Below are 24,526 nucleotides of genomic sequence, written 5' to 3'. Positions count from 1 at the left end.
GACTCATGTTTGAGCTCCAGTTTCTAAAATAACAGGCTTTCTGAAATAGATGGAAGCTTATTTTGTACCATTTAATTCCTTGTGGTATATGGAAACCTTTGCCTGGATTTCTTTGATAGTTACTTGTGGTAAACCACACAGAATACCAATTACATGTGTTTTCTATAAAGTGATCATTTTGCATTCTGCACGGGACCACAAGCCTTGGGGGAATTTAATTTGTGGAAAGAACTGCACTAAACATTTTGTGCAGAATATGAAGAAAAACCTCTCAGTACCACTAACTTCCCCGCTGTCCAGAAACAGAAAAGGTTTTACCTTTGCAGTCAGTAATTACTCGTTATTAATCAGAAGCAGTCCCCGAAAGCTCTTCCCTATAAACTCCAGAACTTCTCCACATGCTCTTGAATGTACAGCACCCTGCGCCCCTCTGTTGAGTGTGATTCAGTCTGTGCTGTTTTAACCTTCATACCTTAACACTACCTTTAGATGTAAGAGTGCAGAGCTCCTGCACCCTAACCAGGCCAAGGCACCCCACAGTCACCAAAAGCTGTAACTGGTCTAACACAGGTACAAAACGCTCACGGCCATGGTCTGCTGAGAGACTTTTCACGTGCAGGCCCTGATCTGCATCTTCTTGCATACAGACTTGCCACAGCATCACCCCACACTCCACACAGTAAGATGGGCCTCAGGAGGGACACTCTCCCCCTCATAGCTGGGTTCAGTTTTTTTCATTGTTGTTGTTATTGTTTGCTTTGGGTTTTTTTGTTTGTTTGCATTTATTTTTTTATTTTCTAATTGAGCTCCTTCAAGGATAATGGGATGTCTTCAGGGCTTTCTGCATGTGTACTGATCTGTGTGAACATGAGGTTCTTGGTTAACAAAGAAGTTTTTAAGAGAAATAAAAGACAAACTTGCTGTTCAACATTACCAAAACACCTGAAATCTAAGTCAGAGCCTCAGCTGTGCATCAGCACAAGGTATGGTACGCACATTAAAGTTAACAATTTTCTATCATACGCACAGGTCACCTTTGTCAACATTTGACTATATAGTTCCATGTCAGCTAGACAATGATATCAGAAAACATCATTAGCATAACAGAAATTCTGTGTACGTAAGCAGACAACTAAAATGCTGAAGACAGAACTAGCAAATAACAAAGCAATGCACATTCTTAAACAAAAGTATTCAAAAGGATTCAATGGGAATTTGGCTCACATATGTATCATGTTTTCTTTCGATACAAATAGACTGAACTATTTGTATTGAAGGAAAGAAGCTGGAATTCACTTAAATTGTGGATAGTGCACACAGTCTCCAAAAGTCCTGTGGTACACACGAAGAACTGATGGACGGCTGGTACAAAAATAACGTAAAACCACACTAAGTCTAATTGCCCCTGCTGTCAGGTGTTACTTCACAAGTCTGTGCTTAAAATCAGAAATGCTAGTTCTGCTACAATGTCACCTGTGTGAACACGAGACACAGAATTGGCCCAAATGTGACAAATGCTCTAAGATTCTCCTGTGTCACTGGAATCACAGCCTGCTCCAAAACCTAATGAAGCTGATGGAAAAACACCCATTATTTCAATAGGCTCTGTTCACTCCATGCCGAATATAGTCAAGTAGCCTCGAGTTTTCTCCTCCACCCAGGGTTTTTCAAACTTCTAGTAATATTCAGAGCATGCTTATGTTTGAGTTGCTGTTACTGAATAGCACGTTGGCCTATATCTCTTACCCTGGTTGTCTTGCATCTCATGGTACTTCCCACTAAAGAAAACACTACAAAAAAAACGGGAACTTTTAAAAATCCCATGGCACTCAAGAGGCATAAATGCCTAATTATCTGAGGACTTAGATAGTGCAAGTAGTGTAAGTCTATGTCCGTTTAGGTCAACAGATGCTTTACTATAGCCTGCATCAGGGCTTGGAATTAGGCCAGAGCTAATTGAGAAAATCACACATCCTTACTTCATGATTAATTCCCTTGAAAAGCCTCAGTGGAGGCCTTAAACTGCTACATTTTGCAAGTACTTAATAGTTTAAAAAGTAATCAAACTAACCCTCCTTGGAATCATCTTAAATAAATACCCCTTTAAAGACTTTCCAGGCTGTAGTTTCAATATAGTACCTGAATTACAAGACCACACTGGATAAGTTTATGGTGGTAACTCACACAGAGCTATCTTCCCTCTCCCTAAATGAACTGAGGAGGTCAAACTAGGGAGAACTGCAAGGTCATGCCCTTTGCCTGTGTCACTCCTCATTCTTCTTGGGAACAATCTGGAAGAAACTCCTGGTGGGTCTTGGCTCCTGCACACATTTTTCATGCACAGGGGAGCACCTAGCCCATAGAGGACATTTTTTGCTGCTGTAATCTTGATGCAAAAAGTAGTTAGTGATGGAAGAAGGAATTCAGGAGATGGCTGAGAAGTACCTGAGGGAGGAGAACTTTCAAATATATTTGCGCATGAGAAGTTGTGAATGTGCCACCAAAAAAAGTAAACAGAAGTATCAACCAGACAAGGGGAAAGGGCAAGACAATTTCCAGTCTTTCAGGTTCTTCAGAGTCCTGCTTGCATTTGTGTGCTGGTTCACTCCAGTAAACGCCAACAGCCTGAAAGGGCACTGCTCTGAAAGTGGTAGCAGACACCACAAAGGTCATCCACAGGCAGCTAGAGCTGTAAAATTACTCTTAACTGGAAAATGAGAAAAGAGTATGCCTTAACACAGGAGACTGTACAAGTGATACGCAATTACAGGAGGTCACAGTGAGCTACAGGCACTCCTGTAAATGGGATAACTTTCTGCCTCCTTGGCAACCAGGGCAAAATCAGATCCTTTACATCACCAGCCCATAAGCTATTGAAAAAGGGTTTGCAACGCCACTACCAAAGCCAGCTCTATTAACAGGGATCCACACATCCAGCAGGGAAAGTTAAGAACTGTTGTTTAAGGCTATGCAAGCCTAGCTGCATACGCTCACCCTCACACAGGAGCTAAAACAAGCTGTTCAGCTGTAAAACCATGAGCAGGAAACCAGAATGCAGCTGAACCAAAGGCAGCTGCAGTGAGATTAGCATCTCCTGTGACTTTCCACACATCTCACTCTGCCATCAGTGGAACAAAGGAGCTGGGTCTTGAACTTTGTTTTGCTTTGGAAGACTCAATCGTGTTTCTTTTGACTTGTTTTACAGGATAAGTTTGGAAGTAAGTGACTTTACAGGTTCATTAAGAATGGTGTATTTTGTAGGCTCAGGTTGCCTTCATCTTCTTGTTCACACCTATCTTGAAATTCGTAGCTCTGCATCTCACCACTACTCTGAGATTAAGGCAGCAAGAGAAATTAGCATAAACTCCTACTTGAAGGTTTTCATAGCCACCACTTTGTTACAGCCATCAGGTATCAAAGGATTTGTTCTCATTGTGAAACCACAAGTCAAACAAAAAGATTTGGCTCTATCGCCTAATCAAGTGGGAGCTGTGCATCCCACAGTATCCCTTGCTGAAAATAAAAAACCTCCATTAAGACAGGCTGGCTTTTCTTCTAGAACCATGCCATCCATTGCAAGGGAAATCCTCAGTACTCACAAACCAATGCTAACACTGCTGACATCAGTGATGCCAGAGTCCCTGAAAGCAGCCAAGATTAACACCAGCACATACCCACGTCCTGTTCATCCGTGCAGGGCAGACACAATGTTCCATTCAGAAGTCCACCTGCCGCATTTGCCTTCTCACCCTTGCCAGCAGCTCCTCTCCCTTAACTGCCTGCATCTACAACTATGATAAATGCCAGCTTGCCAAGCTTCAGAGCTTGCACTGCTACAGACAGAAGACAGATGAAGTTGCCCATGTCCAACAAGTGTTGTGCCAGAGCTACAAAGACCAACAAATGAACACTTTAGATGCTAAGTTTCCAAAAATCACAAACACAGACAAGGCCACTTTGAGGTCCTTTTTGTGTTTCTCAGTCTGAACAGCATGCCCTCAATGAACACGTGTGAAGCTGTAGCCTTGAAAAGAGGGCAAAAAGCACAAAACTAGTAGCCAAATAATACACATTCTAGCTTCGTGGGATGACCCGTAACTTAAGGTGCCCTGACCCTGTCCCCTGCCTGACAGTGACTCATCTCAGCCTGCTTCATTCACCTGATGGGCGGCTGCTGAGCTGACTGGCTTGCAAAGTGGAGATGCACCAAAGCACGCTTGTCCTCCCTGCTACGTAAAGCTGCCACTGCCACATGTGAGGACAATTTGTTGCCCCATAACCTTTAAATTCTGAATTAGTATCTATTAAGACAGATTCCTGGAACAGTGCTCATATTCAAACCTGCTGCTTGGCTTCATCAAATGGCTAGCAGAAGTCAATAAAATGCAGTTCATCATGGCACTTGCCATAACAATGTGACATAAATAGTCTTACATATAGAAATGATGTCAAAGAAATTAGCTTTGCAAAAGTTAGTCAGACGCAAAGCACAGCCCTCTCTTCTCATGTCTCAGCCCTGGTTGTACTCTTTCTCAGACAGAGCTACAGAGATGCATCTTCGCACTCCAGTCTTGAACATCTAAAGCAGGGGAAGGGTCCTGGGATTTAAATTTGCTGCTTTCTCTCCCCAAACAAAAAAGAAAAACTCAAACAACAAAAAAAGCAGAGAGCATAACATATTTCGCTGAGTGACAGTGATACAGCTCTAACACTTACGTCCTTGAGTCATAACGTGGCTCCTTGTCTTGGGAAGGTGAAGGATATCACAGTTAAGTTTGCAAACAGTAGTAACTACACCGAAGACTGGGCTTCCAGGAGCAATTTGGGGCTTTTAGTCCCTGCACAGCAGGTACATGCACTCAACTCCAAGCTCCCAGACACACTATGCCTGGGCAACCTTCTCATGCTGGCTGCCTCAGGATGGTTCTCCATCAGCCAGTTGCCCATCAGACAGCTCCAGTGCTGCATTTTGGTCAGTCATGACCAGAAAACACAGCTTGACATTCAAAAATTGTGTATTTTAAGTAAAGCAAATTGTATTTTTGCTTAAAGTGCAAAATTGAAAAAAAAAAAAAAAAATTGTAGTTCTGCTTAAGTGCAAAATACTGCTTAAACAAGTCAGTAGTGAATCTTGACATAGCAACTCGCTTGCCAACATTCAGAAGATAAACACCAACTTTTAATGAAAATGTCATGTCGAATTTTAGTGACTTAATGGCAGACGTTAAATCAAAACCTTGCATTTGAATAACTCCAACCATTTTATGAGTTCACAAACTGAGCCAAGAGCTACAGCTCCATTTCACAGGTGGCCTTATTTCCAGAATGGGGTGTGTGGGGGAAATCAGACGGAAAACTCCCAAAAATGCTTATGCAAGATACCTTGATTCCCAAGTTCAGCTCTTCTTGAACTACTCTAAAGAATGAGCATTTAAAACAATTTTTATCCTAATTTAGTCCATGAGACAAAAATCTCAAAGACATTTTTGTTTTTATTTATTAAAAATAAAATTAGAATTTTAAGTTGCCTGACTTGACCAACCTAACAATGCAATTGGACCAGCTATAAGACAGCCTCAACACGGTAATGTGAACCATTGCTTCTACAAGGACTTAAAAGCAGGATGTGGACCATAACTAATCTTTAAAAAAAAAGAAAAAAATTCAGCTGCATCGAAAACCCCATGTCAGAGTTCTCTGAGTGTTATGTTCATCTGTGTTTGTGCCACTTGTTGTCTTCCTTTTTCTTTGTGAACAACTTAAAGCCCCAGCACAGCACTACCAATTTCTATCCTTACGCTAACAAGGTATCCACCAAATCCAGCAAACAGCAGCTTGGCTCTCTATCTAAGCCTTAGGCCTCTGCTGTTTCCCTTAAATATAAGGATGAAATGTTGGTCTGCAAACAGGAGTCACCTAGGTTGTGGACAGGCAGGCCAACAGCCCAGGGTCTATGCCCATGTCTGACTTCGAGCAATTCAGATCAAGCAACAGCTTCTTTTTGTGCCTCAACTGCCTCTCATATTGTTTCATCCAGAAAAGAGGAACTCACCTCTTATTCCTACAGTTATCTAATTTCACCTCTCATTTAGGGGCCTGTTTGCCAACACTGGCAATGGGATTGCATACCAAGGCAAACTCTGCTCTCAACCAAAACCATCTCTTATCCCCGGCAACCCCATGAAAGAGTACTCTTCTCATCTGCACAATCAGCAAAGGAGCTCCAAGTGATACCACAATAAACCTTCTCCTCTTCTGCACAAATCAGAGGTACCAGCTGTGCTGTGACACCTCCTTCATCTTGTTAAGAGCTGCTTCTTACAAAGCCTGCTCTTCCTCTCATTTAATTCAGAGAGAGTAGGAACAGCCTCAAATCTAGTCATAGCACATGATTTTATTGCTGTCATGATAATTAATGACTACTTACACTGAGCTTTTAATGAGTACCTGCACTTTTTTGTTTGTTTGTTAACGCTGTCGTTAAGGAGTCCCAGCTGATTTCCTGGATTTATAGTACAATAGGGACCTCTACAGGCATTTCACTGGTCTATCACCTACAGCACTAAGGGCAGGTTTGATGCCTCTCCTTCATGAGACTTTAATCCCTCCCTGTCTTAGTTCTCCACACCATATCATCCCCAAAGCATTGCCTTCCTTCATAGGGTTGCTCCAAAGACCAAGCCATACAGGACCACAAGGTTCGAAAGTCATTGGAGCTCTTCTAAACTTAATGATTAAATCCAGCATTTTGCCAAGTTAGTCTTCTCTTTGTGAGATGCTTTTCCAACTACAGTATATTTCACAGAACAGAAATTAAATAAAACCTATAATGGGTGTAAAGAATAACAGTTATAAAATTTTGGGGTTTTTTTTTCAGTGGGGCAGGGCAGGGTTGTTGTATGAAGTTCAGAGTCATTAGCAAGCAACCAGCTTCACAGCTAGTTCTTAGGACACAACCCAATACTTACACTGTATGCTAGTTAGCATTCTGCTAGCCACATGAGCACAATTTTTTTTTTTTTTTCTTTTAAAATGCACAAGAAGAAGCTATGTTGTATTAAGTATTAAGTGGGAATGACCAGAAACCCTGATGTGTTATTATGCAAAACATATTATTGGTTATAAAGAATAAAAGAAAACCTTCTCTGGAAAACTCTCTCCTACCTACCTGCCTGCCATCAGATCTCCAAGACCTTCTTTAGGAGGCCCTGGCACGGTCTGCAGGCATTGGCATGCTATGCCACCATTGTCAATCAACAGTGTATCCTGTCAGGCAGACAAGACAGTTTTGCTTCCTCCCAGGAACACCGCATACTCTGAACATCAGCAACCAATACACTTTGTGATGCTTACTTCCAAGATTAAAAGTCATATTTTGCAAGGACAGTCATCTTTTACACAGGCTTGCATCTACTGTTTTTAGAAGGACCTTGCAGGGATGAAGTAAACTGCAGGCCACCCACACACTTTAATAGAAAATATGTGTTGAATGCAGGAGAGGTATTGAAGTCACAGCAAAGCATTAGCAACAAAGCACACCCTCACATAGACTGCAGTTGCCAGTGAAGCAGGGAGAGGTCTCAGTGGCTTAAGGGCAAACTAGGCATGAGGAAAAGCCAGTGTGGTTCCAGGAGCCAGGATCACATGCAGGGCCAGTGCTCTGTCATTCAGAAAGACAAGTCCCAGTCTTTAACATCTCTGTCTTGACCCTGCTGAGCCAGTGCCCCAAAGCTGTTACAGGGCTACCCAAAAGTCACAGAAACACGTGGTCTCCTCTTGAATGACAGTTTTTGGCACATGCAGCTAACAGAAAGCAGAAGCTATGATGTTCTTAATTACAGAAAGAGTCTGAGCCTGATAAATGAGCCAGGAAAGATGATCCTGATCTTCTGACGGGCCAGTTCTGCAGGAAATTCAGCACCTTAAGTAGCAACACACCATACCAGCCCAGTAACACCTGTCACTTCTCAGGGCAGCCCTCAGCACAGCTGACTCCACAAAGCAATCTGAGGCAACACAGGCTTCCTCAGCTGGGTCAAACAGCAGTGCAATTAACTCATGCCATGATCCCTCAAACACAGCTTGGGCCTGAAGAAATACTTTGAAACTGCAATGACAACACACTTCCCACATGGGCTACAGTCTGTAAATGCTGCACACTGATGGAGAAAGCCATCATCTGCATTGGTGCCACCAGCCTGGGAAGCTGGCAGCCTGCTCCCACCTTGTGCTTCAGCACAAATGGCATGCAATGTGCAGGTGGTGAGGAACCCACTTCTGGAAGCCTCAATACCACTTGGAAAAACAAAATAAAATAAAAAATCAAAAAATAAAGCAAAGACATAATTTTCCTATCATTGTCTTTCCATTTTATTCTCCTTCTGCCTTTGCACAAAGTCACATTTTGCATGGCACAGACTCATCCGATGTTTTGCTCTCAAGCTTTTCTTCTACTAGCAAACTTTCACTGGCAGCCCTTCCAAAGCTTCCTTGGACCAGAAAACGAACTAGAACAAATATTTCACTATTTAGTTTCCTGCTGAATTGTGGTGTTGAAATGAATCTTTTTTCCACTTATGTTTAACCAAACATGAAAAAAAAAAGTCAGTGTGTTTCTGTAGGTACACAGTGTCTCACTGCAATGAGTACATACTTTTCAAGAAGCTCTTACATATCCTGCAAGGCACCTGCTTGGCTGCTGATATATAAAAGATATTAAAAAAAGTCAGTAAAAGGACATGCAAATGGTTAAAATCAAGTCCACCACTCCCTTACAGCTTTTTTTGGACAAATAGAAGTCCAGTTGTTAAAATTTCTTAGAACTTCTTTAACAACTGCATGTACACCCAGAGCAAGTTGCATTACTGTGCATATCTGCTGCAAGATGTAGCCTCTCCAATGAAGAAAGGTTGTTTCCTCTGGAAGTGAATGCAGCACTCACAATGTGCATGGAGGAAGACAACTCAGTGCAGAGGAGATTCACTCACATGACAACAGATTTTCATCCTTTGGCCTATCTAGCTCTTAAAATTTTCTCAGAGCTCAATGAGAAAGACCTCTCACCTGTATTTCCTGATGACATGCATATTTCTAGTAGTTATTTCACGTCAGTCTGTCCAGTGAATGAGGGATGAAGGGTGTTTTTTGTGTGTCTGTGCAGAATCTAATTCACATTTACTTGCACTCACACTGCATAAATATGACACAAAAGATGTTAGGCCAGATACTGAAAACTGACTCGAAAATCACGACAACCAGCAGCTGTCTCTCAGTGGCTACTAAGAAAATACCAGAAAAATGGAAAGGAGCAAACAACATGGAAATCTGAAGATGTAACTTGAGATGAACAAAAAGGCTTCAGAGAGTCAGAAAAATCAGTTCGCTGCCTCTTAAAAAACACTCATGTCAACACATAGAAGAAAGCACTGCTGTCTCCATCCAGCTCCTCATCAACAATCCTTTCTGCATATGCACATGTTGCTTCCTCTAGTCTGTTGCACAGGAAGTCTAGCCAGGGTGTGACATGTTGTTTTATTGAAGGGTATCAAATCGAGAGCCAAATGACTCAGCTGCTGATCAGAATGCCCTGTGGGCAAAACCCACAGAACTTCAGACCATTCAAGTGACAAATGTACATTTACTCTTTCAAAACCCAGCCTTTCATACACATTTCAGCATTACCATTGTAGTCTCACAAATACAGGGGGCTTTTTGAAACAAAAGACATGCAACCTTTTGTGAAAATGAACACAAAACAGAAATAGAGCTTTCTGGCAGGTCACCTAAATTTAGGAGCCTGTATCACCCCATAACATCACAAAGTACCCAACTGCCTTTTTCTCATAGGTGACTAAGCATAATAGAGGCACCTACAACATGCAACAGCTGAAATGAAAACCTCTCAGAGACATCTCCAGTCTCATCATCACTGGCAAATACTCCAACTGTCAGTGAAAAGTCACAGTTAGTTCCATCTTCTCCAGAAGCAGTTTTCTTATCTTTTCCTCGAATTTTGTTCTTTTTACCTTTGTGATTCTTTGTAGACAAGATAAAGAAAATCAAGCATCTGATATGCAATCTGTTTGTCCAGGGTGGAAAAAAATCCCAGTCATTATTTTTTTTTTATTTGAGTGGTCACATTGCGCACATAATGTGAGAACAGAATAAAGAGAGTCTGTTTCCTGGGCAGCGATAAACTGAAGTGTAGCTTCTCAAGCAACTGAAATCAGGTGCAGCAACATAATGTTCTGCCTGAAGTTCCGTGAGTCTAATGAATTGTTTTATGTTGTTAGGGAAGAGTAGGGTTCTCTGTCATGAGCACACTCAATAATCCATTTGGAGAAAGATTCCAATTCCCTTACTTGCGAAAACAGCAAGGAAGTTGCCATGCCCAGGGATGTCATGGTCTATTTTTTCCAGGAACTGTTGATTCTGTTCCTAAGTTTAAGTAAGCCTCTGAGAACCATCCATCTTCCTCAGTTCAAAGCGTTTGGTGATTTTGTCCATTACGACAACAGAAGCCTATACTTTGCATAGTACAGTGAAGATACCTGCAGTGTTGTAAGAGAACTGTTTATTCACATGTAAAGGCAGTAGATGATGAAATCAGAAGCCAAACAGTTTCTTGTCAGCGTATGATGTTCAGAATATAGCTCCATTGTGAGACAGGTTGTGCATTTCCTCCAGAGAAGAAAATAACCAAAACACACAAAAAAAACAATGAAAGACAGAAAAGACTAGAGCAGAACACTCTACTAAGGTTTGAAATGACTGAAAACAGCTAAAACGAATCAGTCCTCCCCTTAACAACTACCAGCCACAGGAAAGTGTTGAGAGGGCTGAAAGTATCAATAGCTCTTCTGACCTGTTAATCTAGCAACATTTACTGAAAAGAGGGTTTTTCTTCAAAAGTGAATGGAGCCCATCAGTTCTGCAGGAGTTTCCTTCATGTACTCGCTCTGTTATTCCCTTTATTTCATCTAATCATTGAAGCTGGAGTACCTGCCAGATGGCACAGAGTAGCCTTCCCAGAAGAACTTCCTCTCATTTACAGGCAAATTGGTAAGTGTCCCAATGCCAGATCTTCACAATGCTGTCTCACCCATGCAGACTTTGTAGGGTGATTTCAGTTTTCTGCATCTAAAACAGACAATATCAAGTGATTTTAACTGGACAAATCTAAACACACAGTAGTCTGAACAGAACTGAAATCTCATCTCCTAACTCCATTAGGCAGACCTAATGAAACTCATGTTTTGGCAGATGGGAAAGCAGAAGTATCAAGTGTCAGCTCCTTTAATATCACACAGCAAATGAGTAACAGGCAATTCACTCCCAGTGCCCTCAAAACTGCACAGCTTTTCTGTCCACTGTAATTCAGATGAATGTAATCAAAAGGTTATATCTCTCCCATACCTCTTTTTCACGTAGCAGTAGATGATAGCAAGTATCCCACTTGTCAGTATTCCTATACCAATTCCCACAGCAATGTAGCGTTCGTAAGAATTATGTGCATACAAGTTTAGTGTTAAATGTTCACACCTCTCTCCATTATAACCTGCAATGCACCTACAAAATAAATACACACCATGCAAAAAATTATTCAGAACTTCTTATGCTTTGAATTTCAGAAACACGTTAGTTTTCATCAGTTTTAAACAATTTAGAACAAGTCGAAATGAGAATGGGCTGAATCTGGTGCTGTCAGAACCTCTTTACTCCACAAAGACTACCAGTTACCCCAGTCTATCTAGTTAAAAGCTAGTTCAAGTATTGCAGTCACAGCAACAAACACAATCTAAACATACCCTCATCACAGAGGGTGTGGACTAAGAGCCCTGTCCGCTGCTGATCCTTAGCTGCTGATCCTTAGCTGCTGATCCTCAACAGCCAAAGCAGTCTAGTATGGACCCTAGGAAATTTTAAGAGTACCATGGTCCTGATAGGTGTGTAAGCAGTTGCAGAATAAGGGAGTTGCAGCTGACATCTTGCCTCCTTCATTGTACCCACTGTGAAAATCTACTTATTCCTCTGCTATTCACTATAGCACCAGTTGTGATTTGAGATGCCAAAGCAGAGACCTATAAAGATGTGAATGTTTCCTCTTGCTTCCTGAGCATTACACTAGCAGAGCACTAGTGCCTCGGTAACAGTCCTGAGTCACTTTAAAATCACAGAATGGTTTCTGTTGGAAGGGACCTTTACAGGTCATGTAGTCCGCCCCCCAGCAATGAGCAGGGACATCTTCACCCAGACCAGGTTGCTCAGAGCCCCGTCCAGCCTGGCCTTGAATGCCTCCAGGGATGGGCCATCCACCACCTCTCTGGGCAACTTGGGCCAGTGTCTCACCACCCCCAGTGTAAAAAACCAAACAAACAAAAAAAAAAGAAGGGAAAAAGAAGTCTTCCTTATACCTAGTCTGAATTTCTGAATTGACTTTTTTATTTTAGAACCATTACCCCATTTCCTATCAAAACAGGCCATACTAAAAGTTTGTCCCCATCTTTCTTATAAGTCCCCCTTAATTATTGAAGGGCCACACACAATAAACTGTGATTATAGCACTCAAGCCTGTGACAAAGTTTAAGCCCCCAAATATTTGGCTGCCACATTACTTTGAAAATATGTAGCAGACAAAGAAACAATGCTACAGTTGCTATTTTCTAAGCAGGATACTTATAAGCAGTATTATTTACTTGCATATGGGTTTCCTCAGTTCACTGTGGAAAGCACAGAGCCCATTGATACAATAGCTGTAGTGTTCTTCAAGACAGGTCTGCATAAGCTTCAAGAGCTTCGGCTGCTCTGTGTAGTCTACTGTCAAAAGGGGAAAAAGTCAAGTTACATTCAGGGAGAAAAACCCAACACCACAAACATTTTAATATATTTTCACAACTCAAGATGAACAGACATTGCCTGCAGAAAGACAACACATAAATTTACTGTGATAAGTCTTATGAGCTGATTCAAACACTACTACATAGCACAGGCTTCTAAGATGTTCCAGCATAGCTTTAGAGAAAGAAAAAAAAAACTATCCAACACTATCCAACCTGCAATCCGTCAGAAAAACCATCCCAGGAATATCAGGGATTTAGGACACAATGAGAGCATTTAATTATTCTCAGTATGATTCCCAGTCTGAATTACTTTTTTTTCTTTTCCCCATCACAAGACAAACTACTATATTTCTAACACTCCTGCACGTCAGCTCTGCAACTGTGAGTGATGAATGGTGGGATTGCTCCCTCCCATCCATATTATGTTTGTAAGGACTCAAGATGGCCCAGATGTTCTTCCTGTGCAAAACCACTGTCCACAACTATTAAGTTTCTGAACTTGTGCACAGTTAAAAGCATCCAGGTCAGTAAGTATGCTTCTGCTTTGAAAGCACAGAATACAACTACCTTATTCCCAAGAGAAAGCTCAAAAGCTTCACTGTCAACACAAGTATCTGTTTGAACTGGTCTCTCTACCCAGTTACAGGAATCACTGGTGAGGTGGGGTGTCCAAGCAGTGCCTTAGTATTTCAGCGGACTGTTTTAGTGATGGTTGAAGGCAATTTCCTAAATGTATGTCAACACCAGCTTTCAGTTATGACCACAAGAAAAATAACATCACACAGGAAGGTGACAAGTTCTGCGCAGTGTGACTAATCAATGGTGGGGCAAGCAAAAAAATCTTCCTTTCTGACTAAGTGCTGAATCAAGGTCTGGAGATACTACGCTGATGGAACGATTGTCAGAGATATAAGCCTCCAGTCTTCCTGCAGGCAATTTGAAATCCCACAACACATTTTTCAGGAGTAACACCGTCAGTCTCCTAAATTCTTGACAGAATTTCAGTTTGAGCCATTTCATGGCAGGAATTCCACATGTGCTCAACTAAGCGATTTTTTTTTTTTTTTTTTTTTTTGCTTTGTCCTTCATACAACTTCACAGTGATGATAAGCAATGGTAAACAGCTGCTCTACTCTACACCCATGTGTTACGGCAATTCCATTATGAATCACATGGCTTGGACACCAAAGAGGCTTGATACTATCACTGTTACTCAGATCAAATAAGACTACTTAGAAAACAGTGCCCTCTAAAATCTGACAGAGTAATCAGACTTCTCTTTAAGTCTCTTGATAAACTGGAACAATTAACAATTCAAGTCTGCTTGAAAATAAAGATGCTGGTTTACTCTCCCATGAAAAGCTACAGAGCTGCGAAAAAAACATATCTTGCTTTAAAATGAATGGCTTTGTTCTGGGAAAAGGGCATCTTTCCATTCTTGTAATGAATAATCTGAAGTTTCTCTTTACACTGTGGAGAAGGCAGGCCTAGAGCTAGAAACACAATCCTAAAAACTATAAAGCAAACCCAGTTTCAGCCTAGCAATAAAGTGGCAATACATACACACGAAGGACGTACCAAGACCTATCTCTATCAGACCCTGCCTCAAGTGCCTCACAGACTAAATTTGTGGGCAGCATCACACAGCAGCTTGTTGACCAAGAGCAGAGTCAGTGCAGGACCAGGCCTTGGAGGGACTGATTTAAGGAAGAGAACAACTTGAGAAAGAATAGATTTAAGGAAGAAAAGACAGATTTTAGGACAAGAGAGGGATAATACTATTTTTTTCCACAGGAAGACGGTATGATGCTCACTGCTGGGGAAAGCACAAAGCAAAACAAAGCACATGGTCAAGGACAGCTGCAGGGTTCAACATGCCAAGGAGATCCAGAATGTACAAGATCTGCAAAAGCCCATTTTCACTAATATACCTGCAGACCAGCTATCAAAACTCTGCAGGGAAGAGCTTCAGCAACTTAAAGCATCCTGTGTCTCTCTTCAAATGCTTTAGCACCAACTGCTTTGAATCATCTTTTGAGTGCAAAGGGGGGCTGAACAGTGCGCTATGAAACCACTAAATATAACCACTCAATAGGACTCTTTAGTTTCCTGACACCCAAAGTACTACTTTTCTACCAGGCCCTGAAAACACTTAATATTTCACTTGTATCTCTGCCACATGTGAAAAAAATAAATGTGGAAGGTACCAATTTCTATGCCAGAGGCATTAAATCCCCAGCTACCTCTATTCAATCTTACCCCAGATGGATTCACACAGCCAGAATATCCTTCCTCACGCCACCACTGCCAAGAGGTGGCAGCCTTCCATGTACCAACACCTGGAAGAAACCTCACTTCATGCAGGTACCTGAAACCTCTTTCCCTGAGTGCCATGAAAGTTAGTCCTGTCATTAGAAAAAGTCAGCCTAGAGCAGAAGCCTGCCTAGAAAGCATTTCAAGCATCTTCTTGCACAGGCCACAAATGAACAATACATTCCTCCCTTGTTGTCAGGAGCAAGGTCTCTGTCCAGTGTGGGTTGCAAGATCGGATCTGAAATGTACACATAAAAACTGAGTGCTAATTATTTTGACGTTGCAAAAGTATAAATAATTACCTCTGAAAGAATGATGAGTCTCGAAAACAAAAAGAATTATTTTCTAACCCATCCCAGGGCATTATGATAATTCATATCATATTATCCATCTAGATACTAAATAAGCTGTTGAATAAACACATCCATGTGCCTTTCAAGTCACATGAGGAAAAAAAGCATGCTGTGTAAGCACTTGACAGCTGCCTGCAGGTGAGTCATTCAAGCAGATACACTTGGCAAGATCTGACATGAAATCAAAACTCCAGGTACTTGGAAGCTTGGGTATGCAAAAACTGACAGACTGGCAACACAAAGAGTCCACCACTAAGACCATGACGGTTCAGCTTGTAAGTATGGTGTATCTGGGAGAAACACAGGAGTCAGAAAGGGAAGGGAAGGGGTCAGCCCCAGGTTCAGGGTCTCCCTTGCAGGCTGCAAGGAAGAACAAGCTCATAGCAATAAAGGGATCTCATTCTTTCCCCAGTAAAACCAAGCCCTTCCTGTATCCTAGCTGCTCACTTTGCTACAAAGGCTCCCCTTCAGACCAAACAGTGTCTCAAGTTCTTCATGCCTGCTGTGTCAGCTCCCAGCCAGGCACCCTTTCTGTTACCTTTTCCCCCCCAAGGTGATCACCAAGCCTAATATTTCCTAGTTCCAGCACTGGTGACAAGTAAAGCCTACATAATGTAAAATATGGAAATAGGACATAATCTTGTCAATAGGAGGCAAATGGCTTGAGTAGAAAATGTTTTTTAACAAACTGCACCTTAGTCCCCAGGGACTTGCAATCCCAAAAGAAACTGCAAGTTCTTCCAATAATACTTAACCAGGAAATAATTTTCTCAGGAACCAGTATTACTGAACTTTGGTTATAACCCTCACTACAAACTTAACTAGTACCAGAGCAGGAGCTGCAAGAAAACTTCACAGAGATACAGCCAGTTTCTTTGGTGACTCTTTATTCATTTCTTTTCAATCTTCTTTCTAGAAATGCTGTTCTCTAAACTTTTCAACAACTTTGTAAAAGGTCCACCGAAATATACTTTTAACTACCTGTGTAAATGTGTGCCTGTATGCTTGTGCATTTGTGTCTAGCTTTGAAGGGAACATTCTGTCATCTTAAAGTGCTGGTATCTACTCAACTTGCACAGTCACAGCTGGCATAAAGGCACACGGGGCAATCACAGACATGGCTGTGTTTGTGCAAATAAGCATCTTCTTTGTCAAAGAATGACCCATAGCTCCTGCTTTCTAGAAATAAAATGAACAAGGTACTTAATAACTCAACATATTTGTATTTCGTTATATTCCTGTTTGCTCTGTATGCAGCTTTAGAAGAATCGTGTCACAGACAAATCCACTAAACCAGACCATAGTGCTATGGTGATAAATCAAACTACTACAGTCAAAATCAACATAATCTTGACTTCACATACATATTTTTGCATAATATTTGTTATATATATGTATATATATATATCACATATATATGAAGCCCACATATATATGTATTAATGTATACATAGATATTATACTGTACCACTCTGACAAATTAGATCAAAAAGAGAACAGTTTGACTTTTTATGAGTAAAATAAAAAGCTTAGGGAGCTACTAAAAAAGGCTTCTAAGACATCCTGTGATGACTTAGAATTAACAGAAGATGATTTGTATGCATGTTTATGTTCTTTTTAAAGTACAAAGACATTAATAGGTATCACAGTTAAAATCCTTTCCTCCTTTACCGACCTGCCAAAACCTCAGCTCTAGATTGCACAGTTCTCCCAAAGTAATGACATCATTAGCACCTCAAGTAACATCAAGAATGCAGCATGTAGAGTAAAGACAGCCCTCTGGTCTCAGATGTTGGCAGGTAAATAGCTTGAGTTCACATTTCAGTCAGAAAAGAAAAAGAGAGAGCTAGCACTCTGCAAAAGGCTGTTGAAGCTGTGGTAGCTGAAAGCAAAACTGCAACCAAGAAAGAAACTACTGAGTAACAGCAGGGAGAGGCATCACTATACTTGCTGCATTCTCACTCGGGTGTATGAAAATCCACACCAAAGACAGATAAAAACCAAGCACTAGTTAAAAGTAACAGAAATGGCAATCAGAAATGCAGATCATCTATCCCAATTAATCTTAAAATATCTTCAAATTATAACTGTCTTTGCATAAGTGATCCTTTAGCTGGTCAATGCTGAGCCTACCTCAGCTGAATGGCAGCTATTCCTTCAGAGAGGTTTTTAAGGCTCAGTGAAAACAAGCTGCTCATCTCACAAATACAAAACACAAAATTCAACAGGGTCCACACAACAGGAGCATTATATCAGCAATCATCATAAATAGACTGAGGTTTGGGGGGATTTTTTTAAGTGACAGATTAATAGAGGCAAACAAAACGAAAAAGAAATACCTTCAGCATTGTATTTTGTCCAATTATTCCATAAGTCTGTGCTGAGGGATGAAACATTAACAGCTGACTCTTCACTCAGCACCCCCATTGCTGTGTAATGCAAATAGATACTTACTGTAACAGAACAACTCAGCATATCTATGCAAGGTTCATTTAATCCAGAAAACAAGTACTCACTTAATACAATTCCAATACAATGCAGCAATATAATAATTCATTTTAAACATTCTTGCCTCAAACTTCCTTTTGCTACAGCATAGTTACGATTGTGCGGTAACAAACTACTGTTTGCAAAATTCCAAAACAGATATCCATTTTGTTCTCCATTCTATCTTATGCAAATTATAACACAGATACGTGTAATATACTACACCTGTTACCAGTCTAAGTAGCTTCTTTGCGAAGAGTATAAATGATAACCCATCAATTAAAATCTCATCCAAGTTTAAAACTGCTAAAACAATTCTGCTTTGCAGCATCTTTGCATGCTTCCCACCACTACTGCTTATTTCAGAAAGACTGAACTACTGTTCAAAGCCTGGAACCTTATGCCATTGAAAAGTCTCCTCCAAACCCACCTTTCAGCAAAATATAGATTAGCATTCCAAATGCCATGGCAAGCAGCTGCTTTAGTACCTTCTCAACTCTTCTTTTCAGATGGCTCACTTGCTCTGCTTATCTGTGCTCCCGTGTTTTCTCTTGCACTTATATGACATGAAGCGTCACCTGCTGTTCTCACCAATCAGAAAAGGGTGCATCTGGCAACAACCTCAACCCCCAGGGCAACCACACATTTATTTAGGAAACTGCTATTATCTAGCAACGGGATCAGGTTTTCTTTTGAAACCCTGGTTTCCTATTACCTGTGGGCATAATTGAGCATGCAAAGATACAGTTCTAAAGGAAGACATGGTATCTGCCAGAGCAGATCAATGAAATACAATAAAACGGAGGTGAGCAAAATGAAAAATCATGTCTGGTAAAAAACATGATTATGCTTTCCCTTAGCAATGTAGGTCTTGTGCTACTTCTAGGAGGTCAGTCAGCATTCAGCAGGCTATTCTGGAGGTCAGGGTCCAGCCCCCACTTTGTGCATGTTCCTTCCTTATTCCTTCCTGTACCTCAGTTCCCTGCCATCCCCAAGAGGAACTGCGAGAACAGCTAGTGCCAAGATTAGGAAGCAATCAGACACAAAGATAACAGATGATGTTCTCCATCTGTGACTGCCAGCAAGAGGCCTTTGAACACAGGCCCTGGTGAGCCCGAGGGGCACACTAACCACCTTTCATTTAGCTTTCCTGTCTGCACAACACTGAAGCAAGGCAGGCCACCAGCCTTGCTCAAGGACTTGGATTGCTGGCTGGTGCTACACATAGCTGTGCACGGCAGAAACTGAAAGCTGGGAAAGTGCAGGTGCCAAGAAAACACAGGCTGAAAGACAGGTCAGCTGTTGGTTCCCATATTAGGCAATCCCTTCATTGCTGCTGCCAGTATACTGTCATAAAAGCCCACCTCTACCTTTTCAAAAAAGTGGGTATGCATAAAGAGAGAATTACACTTTTTATGTGAAGTGTTTGTAGGTCTCTAGGACACAGCCATCACACACATTTCTTGGGAAAAAAAAGCACTCTCCACAGCCCCAAACACTGTCCAACTTCATGGGTCACAGGCAACTTGGAACAAGTAGGACTGGACCCTCTGAAGGGTACTTACCTTGGCTGACATACTAGAGCAGGTTGCCAAAAAGGCCCAGTTCAATAATACATATACACACACAATCCCTCCCCCCCAACAACCCCCAAAATCTTGACCCTCACTGAAGGAGAGCTACAGACTTCACCCCAATAACAACTTCTACTTTCTCAACTGTGAACCCCAAGCAAAAAAACCAAACATTTCACAACATCTCTGTGTTAAAACCAAAATCTTTTGATAAATGCTTTAATAACTCTGGTCAGCTCAAGTTCTCCCTCTATGCTGCACTCTCCTAAATGATCCCCGGGATTAAATCTAACCACTTCACATATTAAGAGAAAAACACAAGCTAGTTAGGCACATTTTAATTAGGTGTTCTCCTGCTCATGGACTACATTCCAAGAGGCTTTTTCCCTTCCCTTGCTATCCTGAATTGCTGCATGCCTGCACACTGATCAAGTGCAGTTTGTGCACTCCCCGAATTGACGGGAGTGGTTATGCCTACCTGGATAACCTCTGCTATCAGTCCAGAGCAGGGCTAAGTATGATGAGCCCTGCTTTCAACACATATCTACACAATGGGAACTTAATCCAGCTTGAATCCAAGGTGGCTTTGTCATTAGGCAATACAGCTGGGTGCGGCAGACCTGTGAGAAGGCTTCAGTGGATAAGGCCGTGCCTTTGTCTGCCACAGGGCATTCACGCTTGGACCAGATTTAACCAGGTCTGGCACACGAGCTAAGCCTTTCCCTCTGGATGCTACTTCTGGATGTTCTCTCAGTGGAGAAGACGCTCACAGATGTGTCTGGCAGCTCTGAAAAGAGTAAGCTGTTGAGCAAAACCTCACTCTCACTGGCTTTTGTGCAATGCTAGTCAATCCACCAAAGGTGAAAAGAGAAAAAGCTTAAGATGCACAATAAACTGTTTGCAGGACATGAAAGAAATAGGCTCAGTCACGTGACATAAGCAAAACTTCATAAATTGTTTTTATGCCAAAAACTGCAGAGATTCTTTCAATTAAATCAAATAAAAGAGAACCTAAGACAGCAATGTAAACAGATGAAAAAAGGTAAATGACTGAACAAACAAACCACCTTCATTTGCTTCACTCCCAACACACTGATTAAAAAAAGAACAACCAACCACCCTCCAAACTGTCTTAATCTTTTTCACAAAGATGAACAGTGAACAGGTTTTATTCCATCTTAGTCAATGATAGGTTGACCAGTCTAACTATTATCTCCATAGCCACAATAATCCTCCCAACATTTCTACCACTACTTAAATTTAAACAGATAAGCAAGCGTCTGCACTAATAGTACTCTATATTTAGTAATGATTCTGCCAACCCCTTTTGCAAACACTGCATTAAACAAAACTCTCAGAAAGATGATCATAAGAACAATCAGCACAGAAATGACACTCCATCTTGTTTCTTTTATTAGAGAAAGTGCGCTTTTTTGTTTAATGGCAGTAGTACTAAGCCACGCTTTTTTTTCCTCCCCCTTTCAAGTTATCTATAGTGTACTGGCAAACACTTAAGGTTCTTGATGAAAATAAATCAAAGTTATCTCAACTGAGATAAAAACATTAAGATAAAAGCTCAAACTGACTCTCAATTACTTCGGCGGAAACTGGGGTAGGCTCTTCATATCCATAGTGCATACACACGGTTCAACTGGTATCTTAGCAGTTATTCTACTCCAACTTCTGCATTCCACAAGACTATTCCAGATCCATCTTTAGAACTAAAACTCTCCAAGCAACAAAACATTGTAGCCAAGAATTCATATGGCTCAACCTCACAAGACAGAAAAAACAAAAACAACAACAACAACAAAACAACCCACAACACAACAAAACAACTTCATGCAGTTTTGAAAAATAAGGGAGTAATTAAATTACTTAGAATTCAGACAATAAATAGTTCATCAGGGACAAACTTTTGCATACATATACACACACGTACATATACATATACACACACACACTGCACGTGCATAATAATTTTAACTACAGTCTACCCAATTAAAGTCTGATCCAGGCCAGTAAATCTTCTCAGGTTTCTTTTGTGGGATGAAGGCATTATGCACCAAAACATTTCCATCTAAACATGGAAAGAAAATAATTCTAGCCTCAATTCTAGCTATTTATTCATGCATACCTCTTACCTACATTTAACATCAGAATTTTACTCACATTCAAGTGTACGTGAATATTTTAAAACATGCACTGATCGCTTGCATTCATGTCAACATCACTGCCTGGCAGTTGAAATAAGAAATTCCAGTCTTTCACTCCTTTCAGATTCAAGATCCCTATGGCTAGCTTTTAAGTATTTAAAAAAAATAAAAATTCAAGACTTCAAACTACATCCAGAGCTCTTCACGACCTCAGAAGGCAAACTATATTTTTAAAAGATATCTATCATGTTGAAACTTAGTTTTTACACTCTGATCAAAACTGATGGTCCTGAATGTTTCGAAGATTTTGGTAACTGCACCACATCCCCAGATACACAGATATATTTGTGATTCCTGCTTGATTCTTCATTTTCACACACATAATCGACCACCAAGAAAGTATCTGCATAGGCTGCATTTTTCAACTTTTTTTTGCTCATAATAGACAGTAGGAGTTAACACAAAGTATTTTAACAGTTTGTAAACCATCGTGCTCAGCATACTTTACATTAAAAAATAAATACAATGTAGAAATAAATATATTTGTAGTAAAAAATAAACATTTTGTGTTTCAATAAATAGAATAACTTGGATTCTTCTTCCAAGGTAACCCGCTTGCTCTAGTAAATGAGCTTTTTAGCAATTATGAGTGTGTTCTTCAGAAGCATTGCAACAGTCATAGGTCCCACCCCTCCTGGCACTGGAGTGATAAAGCCAGCCTTCTTCTTCACTTCTAAGAGAAAAGAGAAAAAGGTATTGACTAAGAATGTTTCTAGAAACTTTTTTATTTTTCAGTTGTCCACAGATACCTAACTGGCAGTGAGCATAAAAGACTATGACTTGGAGAGTACTGAAGAATATGGGAAAAACTAAGGCAGAAGTCTTATTACAGCATCAGGATACAGTTAGGACTAGGCTGTAGTTTTCTTCATCTGAATATCATTACCCAGGGGCTAATTCCGGGGCATGGTGTCACAAACTGTGCAAGCTGATCTACTGCAGAAGGCTGCACTTCCCTTATGGGAGCAACACACACTCATGCAGCCTGTGGTCAGCCATGTGAAAAGTTATTCCTGACAAATTTTTTTGGTAAGGAGAAGTTTTCAGCTGTTTGACCTGCATCACCAGCAATTAGGTCACCCATTTAGCCACTTTCCCCCACTCCGGTTTGCAGCTTCTAACAAGGATTTTTTATTATCAGAAAAGGCAACTTAAAACCACAGATGGATTTAATACTCTCTCCTGGATAATTTTTTTTTTTTTTTTTTTTTTTTAAATGCTTCACAAGATGGACAAAGAACAAAAATGAGAATTTTCTTAAAGGAAAAACAGATTCCACTGGCAAAACTCCCATTGCAACCCTCAGCCATAGTCACCTCCTTCAGAGAAGAGACCTGGAGGCACAGATCTTACCAAAATCTCAACAGAAAGGAAACTCTTATAGCTGAAGTACCTCCAACCATGAACCACAGACTATCCAAAGCTACTATATAACTTGAATCCTTGTGCTACAAGGTAAATCTGTACATTTTTTTAAAGCATTTAAGTTAACATCTGTCAAGTTAACCTCTTTGTACAACAAAGGAGCATAACGTACCAATAAATCTGGACTGCAAAAACCAATCAACTGGAATTGCAGGTTACTTGCAAAGAAATCACATGCAACTGGCTGGGAATTCATTCCATGACAAACTAATGAGCAGTTATTGGCCAATAATGATTAGTCCAAACGGCATATTACTAATCTGATTACTATGGAATGTTTTTTCCTTTAAGTGTCACTGTGAGAGGTTTGTTGTTTGTTAGTTTGAGGTTTCTTTGCTTGCTTAGAAATTGTTTATTGGAAACTCACACTCTAATTTTAAAGGCATTGTTTTTAAAACAGCACATACACAGGAGAAAATGGAGCAAACATGACTGATACAAGCACACACATTTCCACTGAAGTTACCACAGAGAAGAATCTATACCTGGCCACTAGAAGAGATCAACTGGATGGAAAATTAGGCACCTTGATTTTGGAACAAACAAGATAACTTGCCTCTGCTTACAGCATATTAATCTTGAATTTATTTTGTACTTTACTGTTGAGAATAACAAGGTCTTAAAAAAAAAATAAATTAAAAATAATTTGAAAAGCTGGATATTGTTTTGACAGAACACTTATTAAGTTCTAGATGGGGGTAAATAGAATAAACAAAAACCCATTGTCTGAACTCACCAAACCAGTGATCCAACAAGAGCATGCAAAGAAGTTCACAGTGAATAACTCACTGAAGAACAGAAGATTAAGCCTCATTGAAGAGGGATAGTAATTACAACTGGTAGGGTTTTTATTGCTCAGTTGACTGATACCACCAGATATACTGTTAAAGTATTTAGAAAGGTAAACAAACTGCAATGTAGGGGTTTTTTAACATGCTAATTTTAACCAATTAATTAAGATAACACGTGACAGTTATTCTTAATATCCTCAAACACAAATAATTTGTCTTTTTATTAGTTATATTATTTTCAACTACCATTTGAGATTGGTGTTTAAAGTCAATACAGTTACTGCAAATTCCCAGGTGAATGCCAATTACTGGAACACAGCCAGATCTGAAGTTAATACAATAATTAATTTTACGCATTTTAATTGAAATAAGTAAGTTTCCATTATAATGTTAGATGCCTCTTTCTGTGGTATTATTCACACTATTCCTATGTTACTTATGAAGACCTACAATCCACAACTACACCATGCCTTAAATAAAGAAAGCCTTCTAATGAGTATCATGCACACCATTCATTGCCTCTAGTAT

At 40.4% G+C, this 24,526-nt stretch overlaps 1 protein-coding gene across 13 annotated transcripts in view; it reads right to left on the bottom strand.

The window, feature by feature from the left end:
• Positions 1-24,526, bottom strand: part of LOC102090092 (epigen) — a 79,196-nt gene that overhangs the window by 20,171 nt on the left and 34,499 nt on the right. For 2 of the 13 annotated variants that reach the window (XR_010472334.1, XR_010472335.1), the window contains exons 8-10: positions 12,696-12,813; positions 11,416-11,568; positions 11,002-11,139 (exon numbers count right to left, since the gene is read on the bottom strand). The exons of 6 other annotated variants lie outside the window; for them this stretch is intronic. Coding sequence is in view for 5 of the 7 variants with exons in the window: in XM_065061672.1 (XP_064917744.1) it covers positions 11,085-11,139; positions 11,416-11,568; positions 12,696-12,816; positions 17,845-17,934; positions 18,423-18,459 (456 nt within the window). In the remaining 2 variants the exon portion in view is untranslated. Of the gene's footprint in view, positions 1-8,346; positions 11,140-11,415; positions 11,569-12,695; positions 12,817-17,844; positions 17,935-18,422; positions 19,623-22,135; positions 22,456-24,526 lie in introns of those variants that run through there. 5 more of the 13 variants (XM_021289852.2, XM_021289885.2, XM_065061672.1 and 2 more) reach the window with 4 other exon arrangements.

This window comes from Columba livia, chromosome 4 (assembly GCF_036013475.1).
Source record: "Columba livia isolate bColLiv1 breed racing homer chromosome 4, bColLiv1.pat.W.v2, whole genome shotgun sequence".
In the NCBI taxonomy this organism is placed as follows: domain Eukaryota; kingdom Metazoa; phylum Chordata; class Aves; order Columbiformes; family Columbidae; genus Columba; species Columba livia.
The sequence above is the reverse complement of the archived record's forward strand: the minus strand, read 5'-3'. Positions and strand labels throughout refer to the sequence as shown.